Genomic DNA, 22,009 nt, shown 5'->3' with positions numbered 1-22,009 from the left:
ATTACTTGCCGTGAACATATTGTCACTTATGATTTCTACGTACATTTTGCCCAACATGGAGGCGGTGGCCAGCGTTCACAGCATGGCCGCCGTTTCGGAGTTTCCGCACGTAAAGATGCGCTATTACGTTAAACTGGCTTGGGTTTGTTCGATAGTTATTGGCATTATACTATTCATTTTAGAAACAATAGTACTATGTTGGATAAAGTTTTACACTTATTAAACGGAGGCCGCATTGGCCGCAACCATATTAATGGTTTTCATACTCATTATCTTCTTAGCACTTACTGTTCATTTTTATAGAAAGTTGTCGTTCACAAGTACGAACAGTCTCGCAGCTTTGAAGAATTGAAAAATATGGCCGACCAAGACTATTATGACGAAACAAACTTGCCTCCGAATGAATCGATCGTGATAAATGTTTGAACTCTTTATACCCACTACAATGACAGTGATATTTTTAATTTACGAAGAACAATTTTTTTTAAATTACGGATTTATTGAATATTTTTTAATTTTGACTATATTATATTTTAATGTTTATGACAAAATGTTTATTAAATAATACATTTATCTTTAAACAATTAGAAGACAGTCGTTCCAAAAAATTAGGCGATCACCATTTTTATTTTCTTTTAGTACTCCAGAACAGAGAATCAGACAGCCAGACCTTCCTTTATAGGCTACATAGCTGCCCTTTCTAAAAAAGGTTCCTTAAAAGATACACAGAAAACCAATTAAAATCAAATAAATTTCTTAAAATCGGAATGGTAGATCTTACATCTTGTGATAATTCATCTGTATGTATTCGGGTTTTCGACTCCTTTTATCTGCGAAGGATTAGCGCTGACAAATGCAGATTACGTCGAGCGAAGTGCGAATTTGCAGAGAAACTTGGCAAGCTGGAACGCTCGTCGATTCACTCGATTCTACACGGTCTGTCGATGTATTATGAGTGATTATCCTCTTCCCTGGGATAGATAAGCACAACTTTGTCGTTGGGAGGACGAGGCGGCATTTTTACAGCTTCGGCGATAATCCCGACACTGGACTAACGAAAGATGAACGGGACTTACCTGAAAACGACGTCCGATGGCTCCGAATAGAAGGCACTAGAATGAAAAAAAAAAACGGTCAGTCGAATTAAGTTTCGGTTTGTTCTTTTGTTTAAGAACAGTAAAGGGAGGGGGCCCCTCGAGGTAAATAGCTAACGGATTTTAATGTTTAAGAGTAAACGACCTTAATATTAATTTTGTGTACTTTTTCGTTTTATTTGATTTTAATTGGTTTTCTGTGTATCTTTTAAGGAATCTTTTTTAGAAAGGGCAGCTATGTAGCCTATAAAGGAAGGTCTGGCTGTCTGATTCTTGGTTCTGGAGCACTAAAAGAAAATAAAAATGGTGACCGCCTAATTTTTTGGAACGACTGTCTTCTAATTGTTTAAAGATAAATGCATTATTTAATAATGCATTTTGTCATAAGTATAAATATACAGGGGGTTTGAATATAATATAATGGGGATATAAGTACATTTTTTTTGTATTTCAGTCTCTGCAATAGTAGACTGCAGTCTCACAGACTTACATTGTGCCAGGGAAACTCATTACTGCAAACTAAAAATGATAAAAATACAGTAAGCAAAAAATAACTATGAGCATTACTGTTACTACTAAAAATATATAGTCAGAATTAAAATATTAAATAAATCCATAATTTTGATGAAAAAACCAATTGTGCTTCGTAAATTAATAAAAATATCACTGTCATTGTAGTGGGTATAAAGAGTTCAAACATTTATCACGATCGATTCATTCGGAGGCAAGTTTGTTTCGTCATAATAGTCTTGGTCGGCCATATTTTTCAATTCTTCAAAGCTGCGAGACTGTTCGTACTTGTGAACGACAACTTTCTATAAAAATGAACAGTAAGTGCTAAGAAGATAATGAGTATGAAAACCATTAATATGGTTGCGGCCAATGCGGCCTCCGTTTAATAAGTGTAAAACTTTATCCAACATAGTACTATTGTTTCTAAAATGAATAGTATAATGCCAATAACTATCGAACAAACCCAAGCCAGTTTAACGTAATAGCGCATCTTTACGTGCGGAAACTCCGAAACGGCGGCCATGCTGTGAACGCTGGCCACCGCCTCCACGTTGGGCAAAATGTACGTAGAAATCATAAGTGACAATATGTTCACGGCAAGTAATAAAATTGTGCACACACTATATGAAATTATCAGTTCATGTGGAATTTCTTCGCCGAGTTGAACTTCCACCATTGCCACCTGAAAAGAAAAATATTTGAATTTTAACAAAAATGTATGCAAAATTATGTAAAATTGTTTTCATAATTTATATGCTTTTCATTAATGTAGACAGAGGCTTACCTAATTATATACCTGTACACTTACATGCATATATTGTTGCTCTACAAAAGTGAGAAAACACCAAAAGTGCTCTGTTACCTGAAGCATGCAATGATTAGTTTTCACTTCAATTTTGGAGAAAATTCAGAATATTCTCTTGGGTGCACGTACCTAATAGAAAACTAAAATAACACCCTCAAATTTATACAATCATCAAAAAGACTACTTTTATATTTTATTAATAAAGTTTATACTTTATAATTTGGCTTTTTACTTTATGTAATAAATTTTAAAATAACTTGTAATTTCTGAGCTGTAATACGTTGTTGGGTATTACAGCTCAGAATTGATATGGCATTAGCATTCATAATTTCACCTGAAGCTTTACATGATTATAATGTGACTATTGTTCTATTTGGAGTTTCAACACCTGCAATCTGTGCAACCAGTCCCACACATTATACAGAGAAACCATATTTCATATTTGTTATCATAAGTCTATAGTCCTACTCCTACATGACATGTACTTATAGAAATTATATATATATATATATATATTTCTATAAGTACATCTTTATTTTGTGCTACTGAGTGACATTACACAAAACTAATTTTTGGATAATGCCACTCAGTAACATGTAATTCTGCTTACACAAGCATCATTACCCTTCATTGCCATATTGGATTCTGATATGCTGTTAGGCCAACAGAAAGCAGGAGTGGGAAAATAAATATGTAATTAACAATTTTAAATAAAGATTTAACTTGATCATCTTCAGTTGAAATTTTGCAAAATTTTCTAAGACATCACCTAAAAAAAGTACTACTGACAGAAAGAAATTCTACTTCTGATGGCAACCACTTCATGACTATTAACTTATGATAGCTTGCCATATCAATCGCACATTTACAATTCCACTCTGCTTTGAAATACCACAGCCAGCTGGATTACCCACCAAGTGTCATTACTTTCCCCTATATGGTCTACGATGTTGTATGATATCTAATGACTTATGTGGGCTTTCTATTAATTTTTTAAAATTTTTTTATAAAGAAACAATAATGAATAAAATTAGGGAAAAGGAATTTTTCTTAGAAAAGAAATGTTAAAAAATAACTATAAAAGAATTAGAAATTACGTTTGAAAAACAAATTTAAAAATAGATTTTCATATCAATAGATGATGAACAAAAAACAAAACTTTAAACTCTAATTATATCTATGTTCAGGCTTCATTTTCATTATTTCTATATACAAAACATAAAATTAGAGAATAATCTCTTATCCACCCATAATTTTTTCAACGAAATTTGACTTAAAAATATAAAAAATTCTATAGTTTTGAATGTAGTACCTGCTGTGCTTCGCCTTTCCTCGGATGCAAATCAGTGGACTACCGTGAAAACAGGTTATAATAGAAAAAAAATACCGAGAAATTATGCCAAAATCTTGGAAACTTTCTCGTTTTAATTATTCTGGTGCAAAGCAAAACAGATGAAAAAAAACACGTAGAAATATTGGGAAAAAATGTCATCGGTTGCCATTTGTTTTTATTTGAAGTTATCAACTTCCATGCTGACGTACGCAGCAGTGGCGCGTTATAGCTTCATTTTTTGACCGATATTTCTACTTTCCCTCTGTTATATATAACAGCAGGAAAAGTGAAAATTTCTTACAGAGGACATAATACGGTAGTTAATAAAATCCTAGCTTTTTAAATTAATATAAACACGATAAAATGATTTATCGATTAATAAATAATTATATTATTCAAAATATAATTGTATTTTCTTTGGTAGAACGAAATCGATGCTACTACGACTTCACTAACATGCTAATCTATACGATTCCTCTTTAAGAGTTTTATTTTATATAAATTAAAATATCAAATCTAATCTTGTGTGAATACAGAAATTAAAATATTAATTAAAGAACTATCGACATATTATTTAAATTACGATTAATTTCTTCTGAAATAAATCTTTTGAGTAAGCTTTCAACGTTTTAATTGGATAAACAAAACCGAAATTCGATATTTAAGTGTATAGTCTGACCATTTATCGGTTTATATCGACTTTTATTTCGTTTCTCGAAAAGGTGAAAAAAGGAAAGTACAAATACACTTTATATAAAATACATTGTAAAAGTACAAAATATTAAAGACTAATACGAATAAATTATTCGGTAGTTTTGCTGTACCTAAAGTGGTAAAAAATCGTCACATTTGTAGTTATAAAAGTGACTTGAATTATATGAAGTGTATTAAAGGTTTATTTACTGTTCAATTACACACTATTCGGACTAGATTTTTCCATTTTGTTCGAAATAGGAAATATAACAAAATATTCCTAATTTTTGTTTATAGATATTTACTGTGTTTTCATTAGAAAACAGTTCTTGAAGTAAAATGAATGAGGACACTTACTGCTTAAAATTTTTTAAATTTTAATGTATTATCTTTCAGTTATAGAAAATATTCATTAAATATCAATAAATGGTTAGAAATACTCTTTTGGTTTTTTTTATTGCAAATACCAAGTAACGCTCCTGGTCCGTTTTCTTTTTTTAGGCTCAGAGACTTGGTTATTAATTTAAACAATTGGTTCCCAAGTTCCAACGCAACCGACACAGACTTATCATATGCTAAGCTTATGTTTACTCAACGCTTAAAAGCAAGTAAAACTTCAGTATGCATTTCGCCAAAAATTAATGATAATAATAATAATAATGCTGTCGTCCTCAGCTGGTTTTAATTTACAACCTAAAATACACAAAAATGGTATTGATACACGAATGTTTTTACATGTTAATTTTTTCAGTTTTTCACTAGAAGATTTGAGTCTTTCACTTTCCAAAGTTGTAAAAATTGTGTGAATCCATCCAAAAGTAACCATATTTTTTGTCTTATGAGACACTTTTTTATACCTAACATTTATCTGATAATTAGGACGAGTCCTATAAGCCGAACGAGTCTTACACTAAGAAATATCCATCAAGTACTGTTATAACCTCTCTAAAATAAGTTGCCAATTGTAAAAATGTTAAGTGTGCGAATACCGTATACAAAGAAACTAAAAATTTTTTAAATCAGGATCTTTAATTCGCGTAACAGGATACAGAAAATTTTGTGGGATGCCAGCTATAAAATCTCTATCCCCGACAAGTATATATACAGTCAAACCTGTTTTTATGCGCTCTTTTTTATGTGCGATTTTTATTTGTGCGATTTTTTTAATGCGAATTTTTAATTTGTGCGGTATAGGTGGCGACTAGTCTCGTGCGATTCGTCATGTCTTACGTTGACTTATTATAGCTAAATAAACTTATTATAGCATAAATGCACTTATTATAGTAATATTATTGCATGAATATGCGAAAAATGAAATAATTTACTTTTTAAGTCAACAAAACACCACCTGGACAAAAATATGTAAAACAGACGATAGACCAGACGATGCAGTCAAGTGCTGACATCTGTTGTCAATAAATTCTATTTCGTACGGTTTTGAATTATTTTCTATGTGAGACTTTTTTTATGCGGTCAACAGGGACCGCATAAAAAAATATATTTTTTAATTGTGTTGCGAAAACTATTATTTACAGCCATTCGTAAAGTTTCGTGAGATTTTTTTTAATGCGTTTTTTTTAATGCGGTCCCTATCCCCCGCATAAAAACAGGTTTGACTGTATTAGTATAATGACCGACAAAAGTTTAAATCTCGCGACGATTCTTTCTTTATAAAATAACTAGTCTACTATAAGTAATTGAAATATATGTACCAGTACATAAAAAATCCATCATTTGACACTGAAAAGTTGAGGTACCTAAATCCTCAAATATTGACAAAAAATAAACAGATAGAAATTTTTATTTTTTTAATGGAACTACAATTATTTAGACATCGAATTTCTTGGGTGTTTAAGATTGGATAACATTTAAAAAATTATTATTACCACAAATATTTTTTAAAAAAATGTTCTTTTTGTGATATTCTATCTTACGAACAATTTTTAATTAAACAAAAACAGATATTTTCAAAATGAATACATTGTATAAGTATTTAATAAATAAGTAAAAAATATAATTTAGATAATTATTATATTGAACGATTTCTGTATTTTACTTTGTCTTATTGTTAAAATGTTATTTAAAGTTGGCGTGTTTCAATTTACACTTTATATTAGAACAAATTATAAAACTTATTAATGTAAATTAATTTTATAATAATAATTAGAAAGAATATATTAATTGAACTTTGCTTTACTGTTACAAGATGTTTTATAAAAACTAAAGAATTGAACTAAAAAGTTTTCTAAATATGAAAACTGAATTGAATTTAAAAGTTTTCTATAAATTTATAAATTAATTTAATTCAAATTAATAAAAACATTTAATAATTAATTTAAATCTGTGATCAGTATGTCTCATGAAATTAATTTAGTGATCAAAGCTTCCCAAACCTATACTACTTTTATAATTATGTTATTTAGAGATAAAGTGATAATACTACACATATTTTTTTTTCAAAACACTACTGATAAAATATTTCTATATCTCATGATATAATGTTCATACTTTAAAAGCTGTTATAATACATAAACAGAAAAGATAAATTTTTATTAAGTTAGTAAGACATAACAGTAACATTTAAAATTGTATATAAAGATTATAAAAATAAGTTTGTGTCAATCATTTTAAATTTGATTCAGATTCAATTATAAATTTCTAATTCTAATTGAAAATACATGCTTTATTAAATATGACAAACTATAGCTGAGTTTAATATTAATATTGTATCAGAATTAAAAAGAATTACAATAAAGTAATGTTTATAGAAGATTATTATTATTGATAATAAATTTACTTATAAATTTTCATTAGACTAAGATCTCAGTTTAAATAAATCAAATTTTTTTCTTTCAATTTTTTAGTTATTACTTAATATCCTAGTAACATTCAACATTAAATTTTGGACTTGAAAATTAAAACAAAAAAAAAAAAAAAAAAAAGAAAGAAATCACTAACATAAAGAGTTGAGAAATGCAAAAATTAACATATTTACTTTAATATTTTGTTTTAGAAATCATACTTTTTAACAAATTGATAGAATTTAAAAATTTTATGAGACATCACATTTTATAATCATCGCATTTGATGATTATAAAATATAATGTTTTATAAAATTTTTAAATTATAACAATTAAAAGGAGGTTTAATATCATCATTTATTATATATTTTCTTATTATGTGTTGTAATTGTTTAAATATCTACCATGTGTTGAACAGATTAATTCAGAATCTTCAAACTTTGATGTATCAGCTTTGAATGTTAGTCATATATAAGAAACTTTTGTCTAGTCCAAAGTTATCTATCTTGGCAAGAACGTCATTAAAATGTTGTACGGTCATGTTACAAAAATTTAATAATCCCAAGAAATTAAATACTTGTTTCGTTGTAAATATTATAAAAACGAAATACTCTAAGCTTAATTGAATATCATCATTAAATAATTCAATAAAAATAAATATTAATACTCTATATTGCTAATATAATTTAACGATAAGCTTTACAACTGAAAATTATAATTATATATATATATTTATATAATTAAAATTTAATGGTAAAGCATAATGGTTTGGTATATTTAAATATATAACACACACACAAATAGCCAAAGATTATTCATTTTGTATAAATCGAAGTTCAAATGTTAAAAATATAAAATATTATAATGATCGATTAAATAATATTCTTTTTGTTCTTATAGTGCAGCAGCAGTATATGATTTATCTAAAAATTTTGACGTAACTAAATAAAATAATTATCGTCGAAATTATATTTTAATCGTATTAGAATTTTGATAATTTAATATTTTTTGTATCACTTAAAAACGTTAGATAAATCTGCTATTTAGTACCTTTCTAATTACGGTAAAGAGTCGTTAATCGGAACTTCGGTAATTGGAATTGCCGGTAATCGGAACGATTTTCAGTCGGAATCGAAATTCTGAATCGAACGTTTTTGATACTAGATTTACTTCTAAAGTATAATTTTCATGTTTTTTATATTCTTTAATATATTTATTTTGTTTGTACAAAATGCAGAAATAATTTTTAACGATACGATAGCCTCGATGATTATTATAAAAATTTTCGTTAGGCTTAAAATCGACGAAAATTCAACACGAAGCGACACGCAACGGAGAAAAATTCAACACGAAGCGATACGCAACAAAGAAAAATTTGAACATCGGACAGGTTAATATATTTTTTCGTACATAATCGGAAATTGGAACAAATCACTACTTGGAACGACCCCAGTCCCCAATTGGTTCCAGTTATCGACGCTCTACTGTACTTGCTTATTATTATAATTTTTAGTTATATATTTTCTTTTTCGGAATTTTTTTATTTTTTTTTGCGTACATGCAATAAGTTAATTCCGAATTTTTTCGAATAATAATTTCTTTAAAGAATTTTTTTTTACATAAATTTCATTAATGCTATGGTAACGATTACACTACCTGTGTATGCATTACATGTTTATTATTCATTAATGTAGTCTTTATTAACTTTCACCAAATTTAGTTGTTTTTGTACTTTAATGACGTCCTTGACTCTTTTTCAGCATCAACTGCTAACAGTATTTATTAATATTCGATCTACTTATTCTTTAAATGGACAGTATATTATTTTATATTATGTTGTTTCCTCATTTAAAATTATATATATATTTTTTAATAGAGTTTTGTGCTTTATTATTGTAAATTGTTTATATATATTTATATACATTGATTGATTTTGTGGACAGATTAATATTTTATTTTGTAGTCAAATATTTTAAATCTTAACAATATATAAACATATGGTTTTATTTGTACATAAGAAGTAATAAATTATTCAAAAATTTATTATTAATATTAATAGATTAATTTATTAACAATAAATCTTTACGTTTATTTTGTTTTAATATTTATATAAAAATTTTGGGCTGCAATTTAAAAAATTGTAGACATAAATTCCCACTGTCGTCCGTCCGTCCGTCTGTCTTTCCTTAATCTCGAGAACGGAGTTAGATAGATGAAAGCCGAGACCAGATATGAGAACATTAGGGACAAAAGGCCCCGATTAATACATAAAACTTTTATTCTCGGTTTTAAAAATCATCACATCATTTATTGATGATGCACTAAAATCGATGTTATATAAACATTAATTATAAATGTACATAATACAGAATATTCTTAATTTGTATCTAGTATATATTTAAAATATTACTTTATTTATAGAGGCGCAAAATAAATAATGAACGAAAAGCGTGGACAAACGTATCGAGCCATCCCCATATCGTGTCTTTAATATGTTACTTCGACGGCCGGATGGCCGAGCGGTAAAGGTGGCAGCCTACCGCTGTGGGGACCCGGGATCGAATCCGAACGGGTCGAATAATCCCCAGGAATTTTTCGGGGGGTGGTCCGTTCGGATATGTCGGGCCCCGTCCCTCACCACCCGTCCGCCCCATTGTGGGCCTGGCCGAACCCATAATGGGCCTACTAAAAGAGGCCCTCTTAGTGCCCACAGGGCGGAAAGAGTTAAAAAAAAAATATGTTACTTCAAAACAAATACAGTAGAACCTCTATTATCCGGACTAATTGGGGATGAAGGTAGTCCGGATAAGAAAAAATCCGGATAATCGAAAAAATAATAATTGACAGTGCATATAGAAGACATGGGCAAATGCGGCTCTTTTTGAGTTACATGCGGCTCTTGCTGAGTGTTAATTTCTGTTTTTTATTATTGTTTTTACAATTTTATTTTTATAATTTTATGAAAAGATGTTTGTTAAAAAAATCAAATATTTGTTTTATATTATATTTATATTATATAATAAAATCGCGCGCCTTACCATACTATCCGCCACGACAGTACAGAACTGCGGCTCCCAAGCATTTTGCAAAACCTACATTTTGGCTCCAACTGAACTCTTGCTTGCCCACCCCTGGCATATAGTATGAATAATTTTTTATTTGTCTAGATTTACATATAGCTTCAATATTAAATTATTTTTTATTAAGAAATTCAATTAACGATTTTTGTTTAAAGCTAGCTGTTCTTTTTGAAGCTGCTAAATCGCGAATACTTTTAAGACATAAGTTGTCCTGTACCACTTTCTACTGTTACTGGAATTTACTAATGGTCTTTTAAAAATTTTGTTCCATGCATTCCATCACGTACGTACGTAAACAGTGTCGCAACTTGCCAAGTGCAAATCAGCAAATTCGTACAATTTTTGTTTATGTTGAACAATCCGGATAATCGAAAATCCGGATAATAGAGGTCCGGATAATGGAGGTTCTACTGTACTAGGTAAATTTTAACTCTACATTTGATTTAATAGTAATACTTTATGGTTTTATGCAGTAATAATTGTCCTTCAGTTTCTGTTTCGTCTCCGACTTTGTGGACGGACAGGATATAACAAAATATTTAGAAAATGATAGACCCTTCGATGAAGCCCGAGTCAAAATGACGGTGCTCAATGTGGCTTCGGCCATAATGTATATTCACGATCGAGGTAATTTTCTAAATCTATTTATTTATTCATGTCTTTAACAAATGTAAATTGCACAATGAATCTGTTTGTCTTCGACAGGAATCATTCACAGAGATATCGGGTCGAATAACGTTATGCTAGATAATTCGAAAGGAGCGCAACTGATTGATTTCGGTCTCTGCACAGTAAGTAGTGTATAATACAATATCCTAATTTTCGTACAAGTGTTGATTTCTCATTAACTGATTATGTTTCTGTCAGTATGAACGAAACCCGAATCAATTTTGCGGGAGTTTCTTCTATCTTTGTCCAGAAATCCTTGAGGGAAAGCCGTATGGTAAGTTGTTCCATTCGAATTTAATCACGTCATTTTGTTTAAGTCTTGCAATTATTAATAATATGAATTCATTTTAGATGTTTACTGCGATTGGTGGGCATTCGGAATTCTCTTATACCAGTTGATTTTGGAAAACATTCTGTAATTCATTTGGTTCGAAATTGTAATGATAATTTGGTCAGAAGTGTGCAACATGTTGAATTCCGTTTTGAGGCCATGGCAAAAGTAGAAGAAAGTTATTGAAACATTTATAAGCCTCGAAAAGAAACTCTGCTTCGTCGCGCACATGAGCGACGAAGCACAGTTTCTGTTCTAAATTCAAAGCAAAAGAAGTTTCGAATTCTACTGTCGCTGTCGCCTTCATTTGCACAAACGATGACAGAGGCGAAAAAGAAAAAAAGGCCCCACCGAGATTTGAACTCGGAACACTGGATTCAGAGTGCTAACCATTACACCATGGGATCTCACACAGACCCGCGTGTCGCATATCACCTTAATGCTTTGCAGATTGCCTTATCGACTATCGCGTAAAGATATCGCCGCATCTTTTGTTGCCGATAATGGAAATTTCTCCGTCTGCTCTTGCCGTTAAAAAGCGAAGCTGTTGCCACAAATCTGTCAGAAGAATGCTGTCGCGAGGAGAATGAAGGTTGCGGTCATCGAACGAGGTGAAAAAGAATTTAAAAAACGTGTTTCGTTTCGTCATGTAGACCGTAAATTGTGGATGGCTGTCCGATCGGTGTGTAAATAGTCGAATCATTTATTCGTTTCGAGCGTACTATCGTCTTTTTATCGGAAGCGGTCACGACAGAGGCACGATACTGACACCAACTGACGCTTGCATTGCACGAAATCGTGCAATGCAAGTGTCATCGACGAGCTTCGCGATTTCCACAGCGAAAGACAGTTGTATGCGATCGAAAATACTTCAGCCGAATCGTTAAACGACGCCCATCAAATTAGATAACGCGAAGAAAGGCGAGGTTGTTTCGTCCTGCGCAACGCATCTGTCGTATATCGACAGATATGCGACAGATGACGATAAATCTTTTGCGACGCTCAAATTTCCGTTGCATGCAATAATGTCCGTTGGCACGTTGATTGGCTTTTAAATGGTCTTTTGAGAAGTGCCTCGTGCGGAGGTCTCATGGTGTAACGGTAAGCACTCTGGACTTTGAATCTAGCGATCCGAGTTCGAATCTCGGTGAGATTTTTTGTCTTTTTCTGTCGTCGAAGCTCGTGCCCTATGCGATTATGACGTCTTGAACGTATTTCGAATGTTTTGGGAGAATTTTTTGGCCACCAACAAGCGGCATTTGCAACATCTGTAGAAACTCTGCCGCAGGATAACGTACAGTGCCTGTATGTCTGTCTCTGTCAACCGTATTGCACTTAATCAAAAATGTTCGTTCTGATATTTATTGTGTAATCGAGTTACAATAGCCAAGAACTTTTGACCAATAAATATCTAGCTTATCCGTTGTAATCGCTGCCAGAATAGCAAGAAAACGTTTTATACTTTACATTTTTTCATGTACAAATCAAATAAGTGTTTAAATCGCGTTAATTTTAATGTAGCAAAGTTATTCGATTTTAATTCTGATGATGTTTCGTGATTTTAATTAAAGTTTGCGTGTTAAGCAAAAACACCAAATGCTGAACGTTTTGTTCGCATGAAAGACAAATATCGTAAGTTCTTGTGGAAGGAATATTTAAATCACCCGCACAGAAACGAAAAAACGATATTATTTATTTAAAAACCATTTGTTTTAAAAGTTCTTAGAGTTGCAATTAAAATAATAACGAACAATTATTTATGGTGACACGGTCACAATGCCGGCCACATGGCCACAATTAAATAAATTTTTAAAAAAATTTTAATTTATTTAATTTAAAATACAGTAGATGCTCTCAATCTCAGATCAGTACTGTAGTGTCTCGCCCCTGTACATCATACTTTTTCGTTAGCAATAGAATCCTGCCTGTCATCTATTTAATTAACACACTAAAAATAAAAAATTTTTAGTTAAATAACAAGTAAAAATTATACTCTTTCCATTTCCGACTTCGAGGATTCTATGAGCCAAAACAAGACAAACAAATAGCAAGGAACAACAATTATTTTATTAATTTATCCATATGCATTTCGCCATCTAGGCCTCATCAGTGGATACATCAGGATGTTATTCGTTGATTACGTTTTATACCCAACAGCCGTTCCCAGCATGCATCAACAATCAATCCAGCATTCAAATTAAGTAAATTTACATGTTCGGCGATACAGAAATGTTCTACAATTTTTCTTTCTAAGTTATTTTCTATTCTATACAAAATTTTAGTATTTTTTATATTTATGTTACAATTAAATTTTTGGCAATGTAAAAACCATGCTGATTCCGTTCTTCTCAGTCTAATGGCTGCCTCATGTTCCCTTACTCTCAACTCCAATCTTCTTCCGGTTTCTCCAATGTAATAGTTTGGATTTCCACATGTACATGACATCCTATATACGACACCGGCGATTTTAAATTGGTCTCTGGGCGAATTTTCACTGTTCATTATACTGATAATGTTAGACATCTTATTCTTTTGACTCGCAACTATGCATACAGAGAATTTTTTAAAAATTGGTTTATATTTTTCAAAAACTTTAGCAACATAAGGAACCTTTACATAAGAAATATCTTCTATGCTATTTTTAACATTAAATCTACGTTTTAAATATAAATCGTACCACTTACAAAGAATATGTTTCGGATAATCATTTAACTGAAATTTTTTAAACAATTGTTTTACTTCGATGTCTATGTTTTCTTGCTGAGTTGTTCGATTTAGTATCTTTCTCAAATCCATAATAAAGACATTCTTTTTATTTTCTAAAGGACAGTAAGATTTAAAGTTAATGGTTTTACCATTATTACATAGTTTTTCATACTTACTAAATGATACACTTGTTTCTTCTCTTTTTATAGTGACATCTAAAAAATTCATTTTATTTTGTTGTTCATCTTCACTTGTAAACTTTAAATTTTTATGTAATCCATTTGCATATTCTTCAATGTGTTTGGATGAAACTGTTTGAGAATCATAAACTATTATTATATCATCTACATATCTTGCATAATATTTAATACCTGTTAGACTTGAAATTCTTTCATCTATTTTATTCATATAGTTATCGGCCAATTTTGGTCCTATAACCGATCCCATGGCAATACCTTTTTTCTGTCTATAATACTCTGTGGAAATTTTAAAGTAATTATTATTGAATACAAATTTAACAAGTTCTATTATATATTCAGGAACGTTATATGTTTTAAGACTTTCTATTATCATTTCTAAAGTGATAGATGGGTACATAGACTTATCTATACATATCTATTACATATAGTGCATAGACTTATGGGTACATATCTATTTAATTCCTTTTAGGAAAATAGATTTGAATTGAAATAAAAAGATTTCCGGCTTGCGTCGCATGTTCATATGTAGTTAATAGAGGCCTTCCTTCTCCTAATCTTTTTATATCTTTTCTCGACTTTTATCTATCTAACTGCGTTCTCGAGAATAAGGAAGGTCAGAAAGGCGGACGACGCCACGTGGGCTTTAATAGATCTACAATGGTTTCAAATTGCAGCCCAACAACAATATAGAAACAACAGTTCCAGAAGATTCTCTTAAGTGAACGGAGTGAACTAGTTCACAACTGCTCACATTTTTAGTTTTTTAGTTCAATTTATTTTTTTAGTTCCTGACTGGAGGGCCCACCAGTAGCCAAGTGGTCTTTGTTCCCTGAACACTCGGACTTCGGTCGTGGATTCGCACCTCGCTCGGACGTGGACGCTTGGCCACGTGGAGTTTTCCGGTTTTTCTCCATATCTGTAAATAGGGACCAGTTTCCTTTAAAAAGACCTCTCGGAAGGCATTCCCCTAGTCAGATCGCCCAAATGTCGCAAAAACTTATCGTCCTCCGTGGTATATCGAGAGCGTTGAGCAGGACGAAACAACCTCGCCTTTCTTCGCGTTATCTAATTTGATGGGCGTAGTTTAACGATTCGGCTGAAGTATTTTCGATCGCATACAACTGTCTTTCGCTGTGGAAATCGCGACGCTCGCCGATGACACTTGCATTGCACGATTTCGTGCAATCCAAGCGTCAGTTGGTGACAGTATCGTGCCTCTGTCGTGACCGCTTCCGATAAAAACACGTAGTACGCTCGAAACGAATAAATGATTCGATTATTTACACACCGATCGGACAGCCATCGACAATTTACGGTTTATTTGCTACACGGTCAATTTACGGTCTACATGACGAAACGAAACACGTTTCTTAAATTCTTTTTCACCTCGTTCAATGACCGCGACCTTCATTTTCTTCGCGACAGCATTCTTCTGACAGATTTGTGGCAACAGCTTCGCTTTTTAACGGCAAGTGCAGACGGAGAAATTTCCATTATCGGCAACAAAAGATGCGGCGATATCTTTACGTGATAGTCGATAAGGCAATCTGCAAAGCATTAAGGTGATATGCGACACGCGGGTCTGCGTGAGGTCCCATGTTGTAATGGTTAGCACTCTGGACTCTGAATCCAGCGATCCGAGTTCAAATCTCGGTGGGGCCTTTTTCTCTTCTTCGTCCCTGTCATCGTTTGTGCAAGTGAACGCGACAGTGACAGTAGAATTCGAAACTTCTTTTGCTTTGAATTTAGAACAAAAATTCTGCTTTACCAAACGTGTTTGCGTGTGTGCGAAGCAGAGTTTCTGTTCGAGGCTTATAAATGTTTCAATAGTTTTATTCTACTTTTGCCATGGCCTTAAAACGGAATTCAACATGTTGCACACTTTCGACCCAGTTATCTTTACAGTTTCGGACCAAATGAATTACAAAATGTTTTCCAGGCGCTTACGTCACACTAAATTAGATATCTTCAATTAACCGTACATATAAAAAAGAAAGGTCGTGTCAGGAGTGGGATTCGAACCCACGCCCACTATCGTGGACCAGAATGCACGGTCCTGCGTTATACAGGAAGAGTCTACCTTGAGTCTGGCGCCTTAGACCGCTCGGCCATCCTGACGTTATTCTGTCATCACGATTGATGTCTAATCAATGGTGAATGTTATTTCTTGTTACGTTCAAGCAGTTTTATGACAGGCCGACGTTTACGTACAGTACGTCTATAGACCAGCCATTTTTAAATGCGCGTATTTTTTAATCTATTAAATGCTGAAAAATAATGTAATTTAAATAAAACATAATACAAAATATTATTGTAAATTTTTATAAGACTTCGAAAACCAAAGACGGTCAATACTTCGATCACTCAATCTGTTTATTATTTTAATGAAAAGTCCCACTACTGAAAATGCCCTTTCCCATTCAATGGACGTGGGTGGAATCATGTTTAATGTACAGTCAAACCTGTTTTTATGCGCTCTTTTTATGTGCGATTTTTATTTGTGCGATTTTTTTAATGCGAATTTTTAATTTGTGCGGTTTTTTTGTGCGATTTTTTATTTGTGCGGTATAGTTGGCGACTAGTCTCGTGCGATTCGTCATGTCTCACGTTGACTTATTATAGCTAAATAAACTTATTATAGCATAAATGAACTTATTATAGTAATATTATTGCATGAATATGCGAAAAATGAAATAATTTAAAGTCAACAAAACACCACCTGGACAAAAATATGTAAAACAGACGATAGACCAGACGATGCAGTCAAGTGCTGAAATCTGTTGTCAATAAATTCTATTTCGTACGGTTTTGAGTTATTTTCTATGTAAGACTTCTTTTATGCGGTCCCTATTGACCGCATAAAAATATTTTTTTAATTGTGTTGCGAAAACTATTTTTTATAGCCCCTCGTGAAGTTTCGTGCGATTTTTTTTATGCGTTTTTTTTAATGCGGTCCCTATCCCCCGCATAAAAACAGGTTTGACTGTATTTAAGAAAAGACAAATGTTACGTGTATTTTCACCGGTAGCTTCGAAGATTTCTAGTTTGTTTTTCAGATGACTTGTAGTACTTCTTTTGCTTTCTAGTATTCTTGATTTGTCTACTTTGGCTTCTTTAATAGCGGTATTAAGCTCATAGCCCAATATTTTGGAAGTTCGTTTGTCTTTAATAATCAGGTTTATGAAGAAAAACTTGATACTTGCAGACTTTGTACTCGTTTATATCCTTGCCCAATTCGCACAACCTGGCATAATGCGTTTATTGAAGCTGCTGGACATGGTTAAAAATTAAGACAGCATCGGCGCAATTATTCCAGATATTACAGGTTCTGACAAGTTAAGAATTTTCAGAGTCCTGCTACAAATACAAATTGATTATTGATGATCTGTACAAGAAGTACAAGAAGTTGTTGAAATGGTCTGAAATTAGTCAAGACGAAAAGTTTTACACTATATTACAGTATATAGTAAATGTGTTACCCTGGTTAAGGAAACCAGTTTGGAAAGAGCCTGAAAGTGTGCCTGCAGCACCAAAAGACAAAAAAGAGGAAGGTAAAGAACTCGATCCGGGGAAGGCACATGTATTGCGTTTTTAAGGGATTGACGAATGACATGAGTTATGCGGTATGTAGATCGAAAGTGGCTTGTGACGTGGGTTAAGTTTTAGGACTGTAAAATTAATATATAAATAGATTTTCAAATAATTTTTTATAATTAACAGAAAATTTGCCATTCAATGTAATAAAATTTATATTCTTGTTACATTCTTTAAGTCAGTGGTGTCCATTCGAAATTGTTTACTGGGCCAACACCAAAAGTAAAAATACACCGTGGGCCACACATATTTATTTACAACAACACATTTACAATTATAGTTTTTTTGTATGTATTTTAATGGGAAACTTGTTTTTCAATTTTTTCACTTAATATTTTATTATCAACGGGTATTTTTGACGTCGTACAACGTACTTGGTATTTAAACTTCTGTCAGTCAATCTGTTATGACTTATATATTGAACAATCCTCAATTTTGAGAAAAAGGTTTACAAAGATAGGTAGTTCCCATTGCTGCATTGTAATGCTCACCGCCAGTTTTTTTTAGGTTAAGGAATTTATCGTTACGGACGTACATTTTTATGAAACTGAACTTTGTCATTGGCCTCAATCATATATTTCAATTTAGAAAATGTCCGGAGATTTATTAACTCCATTTGCAAAGTTGTTAGAGCTGATTCCACGACAATGTCAAATGGACGTAAGAAAATATTAAATATATTCTCATAATTCCTTAAATATGAAAGTTTCTGTTGAAATTCTCTTAGTAAATTAGTAATTTCTTGTTCATATTTTAAAAAATGTTTTGTCACTATTAAATTTATGTAACAATGGAAAGTGGACTGTACTTTTTGATTTTAACTGACTTTCATAAAAGTTGAGTTTTGCTATGAACGCTTTTATATTTCGATAATAGTCTGTGATCAATTTGTTTTCACCATGAAGCTGCTTTATTAAGTTCGTTTAATTTCATTGTGATATCTGTGAGAAAACATGAATCCAAAAGCCGCTGTCCATCATATAATTCAGGAACATTCTGAACATTTTCATTTATAAAAATTCGAATTTCTCCCCTCAAATTCTAAAATCTTTCTAAGCATTTCTCACGATTTAACCATTGAAATTTTGTGGAAAAAAAGCAAATCTCTGTACTCAGATTTCAGTTCTCGAAGGATAATCTTGAAACTGACGATGCTTCAAAGAATTATTTATTACTGCCTTAACTGTTTTAACAATTGACATCACATGGTTAATATTAAATACTTGCGCGCATAAATTTTCAAAGTGCAAAAACAAGGACAACTGAAAAGCACCGAAAATTCTAAACTTTTTTCCATGGGTTATTTGTTAACGTTTCATATACACAATATGTTTAATTAAGCTACTAATAAAACAATGAGTGTGTAGTATATATAAATACGACAATAATGAATTTAAAACTTCGTTACTCTGTAAAATGTATGTTAATTAGAAGAGATTACGAAAATTGAGGGGAACGCAACAATTTGTTTCTGAAAAAGATGGGACGAAGGGACAAAGGTTGGAAACCACTTGACCTACAGCAGATAATCGTGAAATGAAGCACCCCTTAAGGATGCGTTTATTGTTTGACATTTATTACACATAGAACAAATTTGGGGAAATATGATTTCGTTACAGCAAAACACAAATTTAAAAACTTTTGTTGTAAATATACTGAATAAATACATGTACCGGAATATGTAATGCACTCGAAGCGTTGTTAAAAAAATATTTAATAACTGTTTTAATTTCTGAGTGCAGGTGATAAGGTGTTATACATCACATAATGTATTTAGCCATACATGTGATATTTCGTTGTAATAAAAATTTATATAAGATAAATACAGTTTTAAAAGGGCCGCGGGTTGGACATGGCGGCTTTAAGTTAACGAAAATATCTTTTTAGTAAGAAGAAAATTATTTTTACGAAACAATTAAGAAGCTTGATTACTTGTTGCGTATTAAAATAATGCAAACCGAGCTTTAATTGATTTCATTGTAAGTTGTTCCAGTTGTAATTTGTTGCTATTCCACGAAAGTAAACTCGAAGGTAAGTTCATATTTCTGTGTAGAATATTACTTAAGAAAAATACTGATAATTGCTGATTGTGTCTTTGACTATTTACGAAATATCGAGCAAATTTGATTGATACTTCAATCTTATTTCATTCAACTGGCTAATTGAAAACATGGGATTTGACTGAACAACGCAACTTAAGATTATAAAATGCGGGCGGGGACGTCTATTTCCATTTTGTACGAAATGGAGATAAATGTCCCCCATCCGATAGATCGAATTTTGAGACTGGTCTGCAAAATGGATTCTCACAAACGGACTAAAAGAGTTAAGATTCAATATCTACTTTATGAAAAAATGGAATAGAATTGAATAGTTCTTAAGTCTGTTGCGACGTGTAAGAAAAGTAACTCGAATAAACTTAGAATGCTTCTTGAATTTTATAGAAACGACGTAATTTTATGCTAAAACATGAATTAGCATCCACTATTGAACAGTAGGATGTTAGATGATAAATACAGAAGGGTTTTTATGCTTAAGAAAAAGTTTTGACTGTCAATATACTTTTTATATGACAACAAATTTGCCAATAATAATTTATTCTAACGTGTAAACTCTTTTATCACTTGTGTTTGTTTTTACATCGGCAGCTAGCGGCTAGCCGTTTTAAGTCAGTGCTATGCTTGCAAGAACTCGATCGCTTGCTCGCGTGGAGGTTTGAGGCAGAAAACAAGTGCGCGCGCATGACGTCATTCCAAGCATTTAACACGGCCAGATTTTATCGAAAGCTTGCTGGTACCCTGTCAGCATACATGTATTGTGTACAGGGGCGGATCTACATAGAGATTAATAGAGCTTAAGCCCTGAGCCCTCAGTGTCAAAGGCCTACAAAATTTGAATTATCATCATAAATTTTTAATACTTTTTCATTATAATATATTTCATATATTTCACGTGTGAGCATATAATGGGCTTTATAATAGTTCATACTTTTTTATTCACACCACTTAACGTTTCTGCCTATTGTTTAGTGCTAGAGATAGGCTTATTCTTATTATAACTTTCAGCATGCCCAAAAATTTTGGTCAGGATTCGCCCCTGTTCAGACAAATCTCTTTGTTGATTTACTTTGTGTGTGTATACACGTCTGTGTGGTGTTAAGACTAGAGCCCTATATAAACAGAGTATGGCCACTCTAACGTGTGGATGCCATCTTGAGATCAAAGTGCAGTGTTACAGCACTACTTAGCCTTTAAATGAACAATGTTAGAAACAGAAATCAAATTCAGAAAGAAGTTATATTAAGTTAAATATTTTTAGAAATAATTTTTAATTACGTTCGGAGTAATTGTAGTTTATAATTGATAGACAAAATCTCTAGAAGCAAAAACGTGAATATTAGAAAATTATATTTAGTGGATCACGTTTATTCACAGCACTATTAAAATATAAATAATATAAAAAATATGTATTTAAATTTAAAAATATAATATCTAAAGACAAAAATTATAAAAAAATCAATAAAGTTTATTTTTAAACAAGAAAACTCAAGTAACAGTGTAACATAGTAACATAACACAGCGTAACATGGTGACATAACATAGTGTAATATAGTAACAAATTTTTCACTTATTTAGTGTATTGTTATTTTTCTGATATAAATTAAATTAACAGTATAATTTATTTATAACAGTATAATTTAGTATATTATTATTTTTATTTGTAATAGGAATTTATTTAGTGATGATAATCACTAAATATTGTTTAGACCAGGGTTGTCAAACATTTTTCCTAATGGGCCAAATCTTTTCTTAGTATTAGATGCCATGACCAAATGCTGAGTTATGAAAAATGGGCGAATACCTATAATTATACAAATATAAATTTAAAGTTGATGAAATAATTATAAAGGTTATGAAGGTTGAAAATATTTAAATTATTACAGTGGCAAAAAAATATATATGTAGACAATAAACAGACTACTAATTTAATTAATTTTTTGGACATTTGTATCCTGACATGGATTTACTTGAAAAACTAGATTTCCTATTTTTTATACCTGCATCATTTGTTTTTTTCTTTTGTAACTGTTGCTTAAATATATGAAACCTTACATTTACAAAATTTTTCTTCAGCACATCTAAATAACTCTTCCACCCGCAGGAGCATGTTATATGCCGAAACTGTTGGAT

General features: G+C 31.6%; 1 protein-coding gene, 1 long non-coding RNA gene and 3 other non-coding genes across 5 annotated transcripts; 3 read left to right on the top strand and 2 right to left on the bottom strand.

Annotated features, from left to right (window-relative positions):
- Nucleotides 1-11,022: 11,022 nt before the first annotated feature.
- LOC136983156 (uncharacterized) lies at nucleotides 11,023-11,374 on the top strand. The gene is made up of 3 exons (XR_010881989.1): nucleotides 11,023-11,110; nucleotides 11,187-11,262; nucleotides 11,340-11,374. It is a non-coding gene; the product is annotated as an uncharacterized lncRNA (long non-coding RNA).
- A 1,029-nt stretch (nucleotides 11,375-12,403) lies between these two features.
- TRNAQ-UUG (transfer RNA glutamine (anticodon UUG)) lies at nucleotides 12,404-12,475 on the top strand. The gene has a single exon. It is a non-coding gene; the product is annotated as a tRNA-Gln (tRNA).
- A 962-nt stretch (nucleotides 12,476-13,437) lies between these two features.
- Nucleotides 13,438-14,606, bottom strand: LOC136983602 (uncharacterized). Its single transcript, XM_067280397.1, has 4 exons — nucleotides 14,397-14,606; nucleotides 14,202-14,336; nucleotides 14,004-14,138; nucleotides 13,438-13,862 (listed from the first exon to the last, which is right to left on the bottom strand). Exons 1-4 carry the CDS (start codon nucleotides 14,596-14,598, stop codon nucleotides 13,438-13,440), a joined length of 897 nt encoding a protein of 298 aa, XP_067136498.1. The 5' UTR covers nucleotides 14,599-14,606.
- Nucleotides 14,607-15,815: 1,209 nt separating this feature from the next.
- TRNAQ-CUG (transfer RNA glutamine (anticodon CUG)) lies at nucleotides 15,816-15,887 on the top strand. The gene has a single exon. It is a non-coding gene; the product is annotated as a tRNA-Gln (tRNA).
- A 339-nt stretch (nucleotides 15,888-16,226) lies between these two features.
- TRNAL-CAA (transfer RNA leucine (anticodon CAA)) lies at nucleotides 16,227-16,343 on the bottom strand. The gene is made up of 2 exons: nucleotides 16,306-16,343; nucleotides 16,227-16,272 (listed from the first exon to the last, which is right to left on the bottom strand). It is a non-coding gene; the product is annotated as a tRNA-Leu (tRNA).
- Between the last annotated feature and the right edge of the window lie 5,666 nt (nucleotides 16,344-22,009).

This window comes from Centruroides vittatus, unplaced genomic scaffold, assembly GCF_030686945.1.
Source record: "Centruroides vittatus isolate TY-2023 unplaced genomic scaffold, ASM3068694v2 contig_12, whole genome shotgun sequence".
In the NCBI taxonomy this organism is placed as follows: Eukaryota; Metazoa; Arthropoda; class Arachnida; order Scorpiones; family Buthidae; genus Centruroides; species Centruroides vittatus.
Note: the sequence above shows the minus strand (reverse complement) of the source record. Positions and strands in the feature narration are given on the sequence as shown.

Excerpts from the sequence above, each read along its gene's own strand:
- LOC136983602 (XM_067280397.1), bottom strand. The coding sequence starts at position 14,598 with ATGATAATAGAAAGTCTTAAAACATATAACGTTCCTGAATATATAATA. Across the intron at positions 14,139-14,201 it reads AGAAACAAGTGTATCATTTA|AAAATAAAAAGAATGTCTTT; the intron begins GTAAGTATGAAA and ends ACTGTCCTTTAG. Across the intron at positions 13,863-14,003 it reads TTATCCGAAACATATTCTTT|TTGCGAGTCAAAAGAATAAG; the intron begins GTAAGTGGTACG and ends CTGTATGCATAG.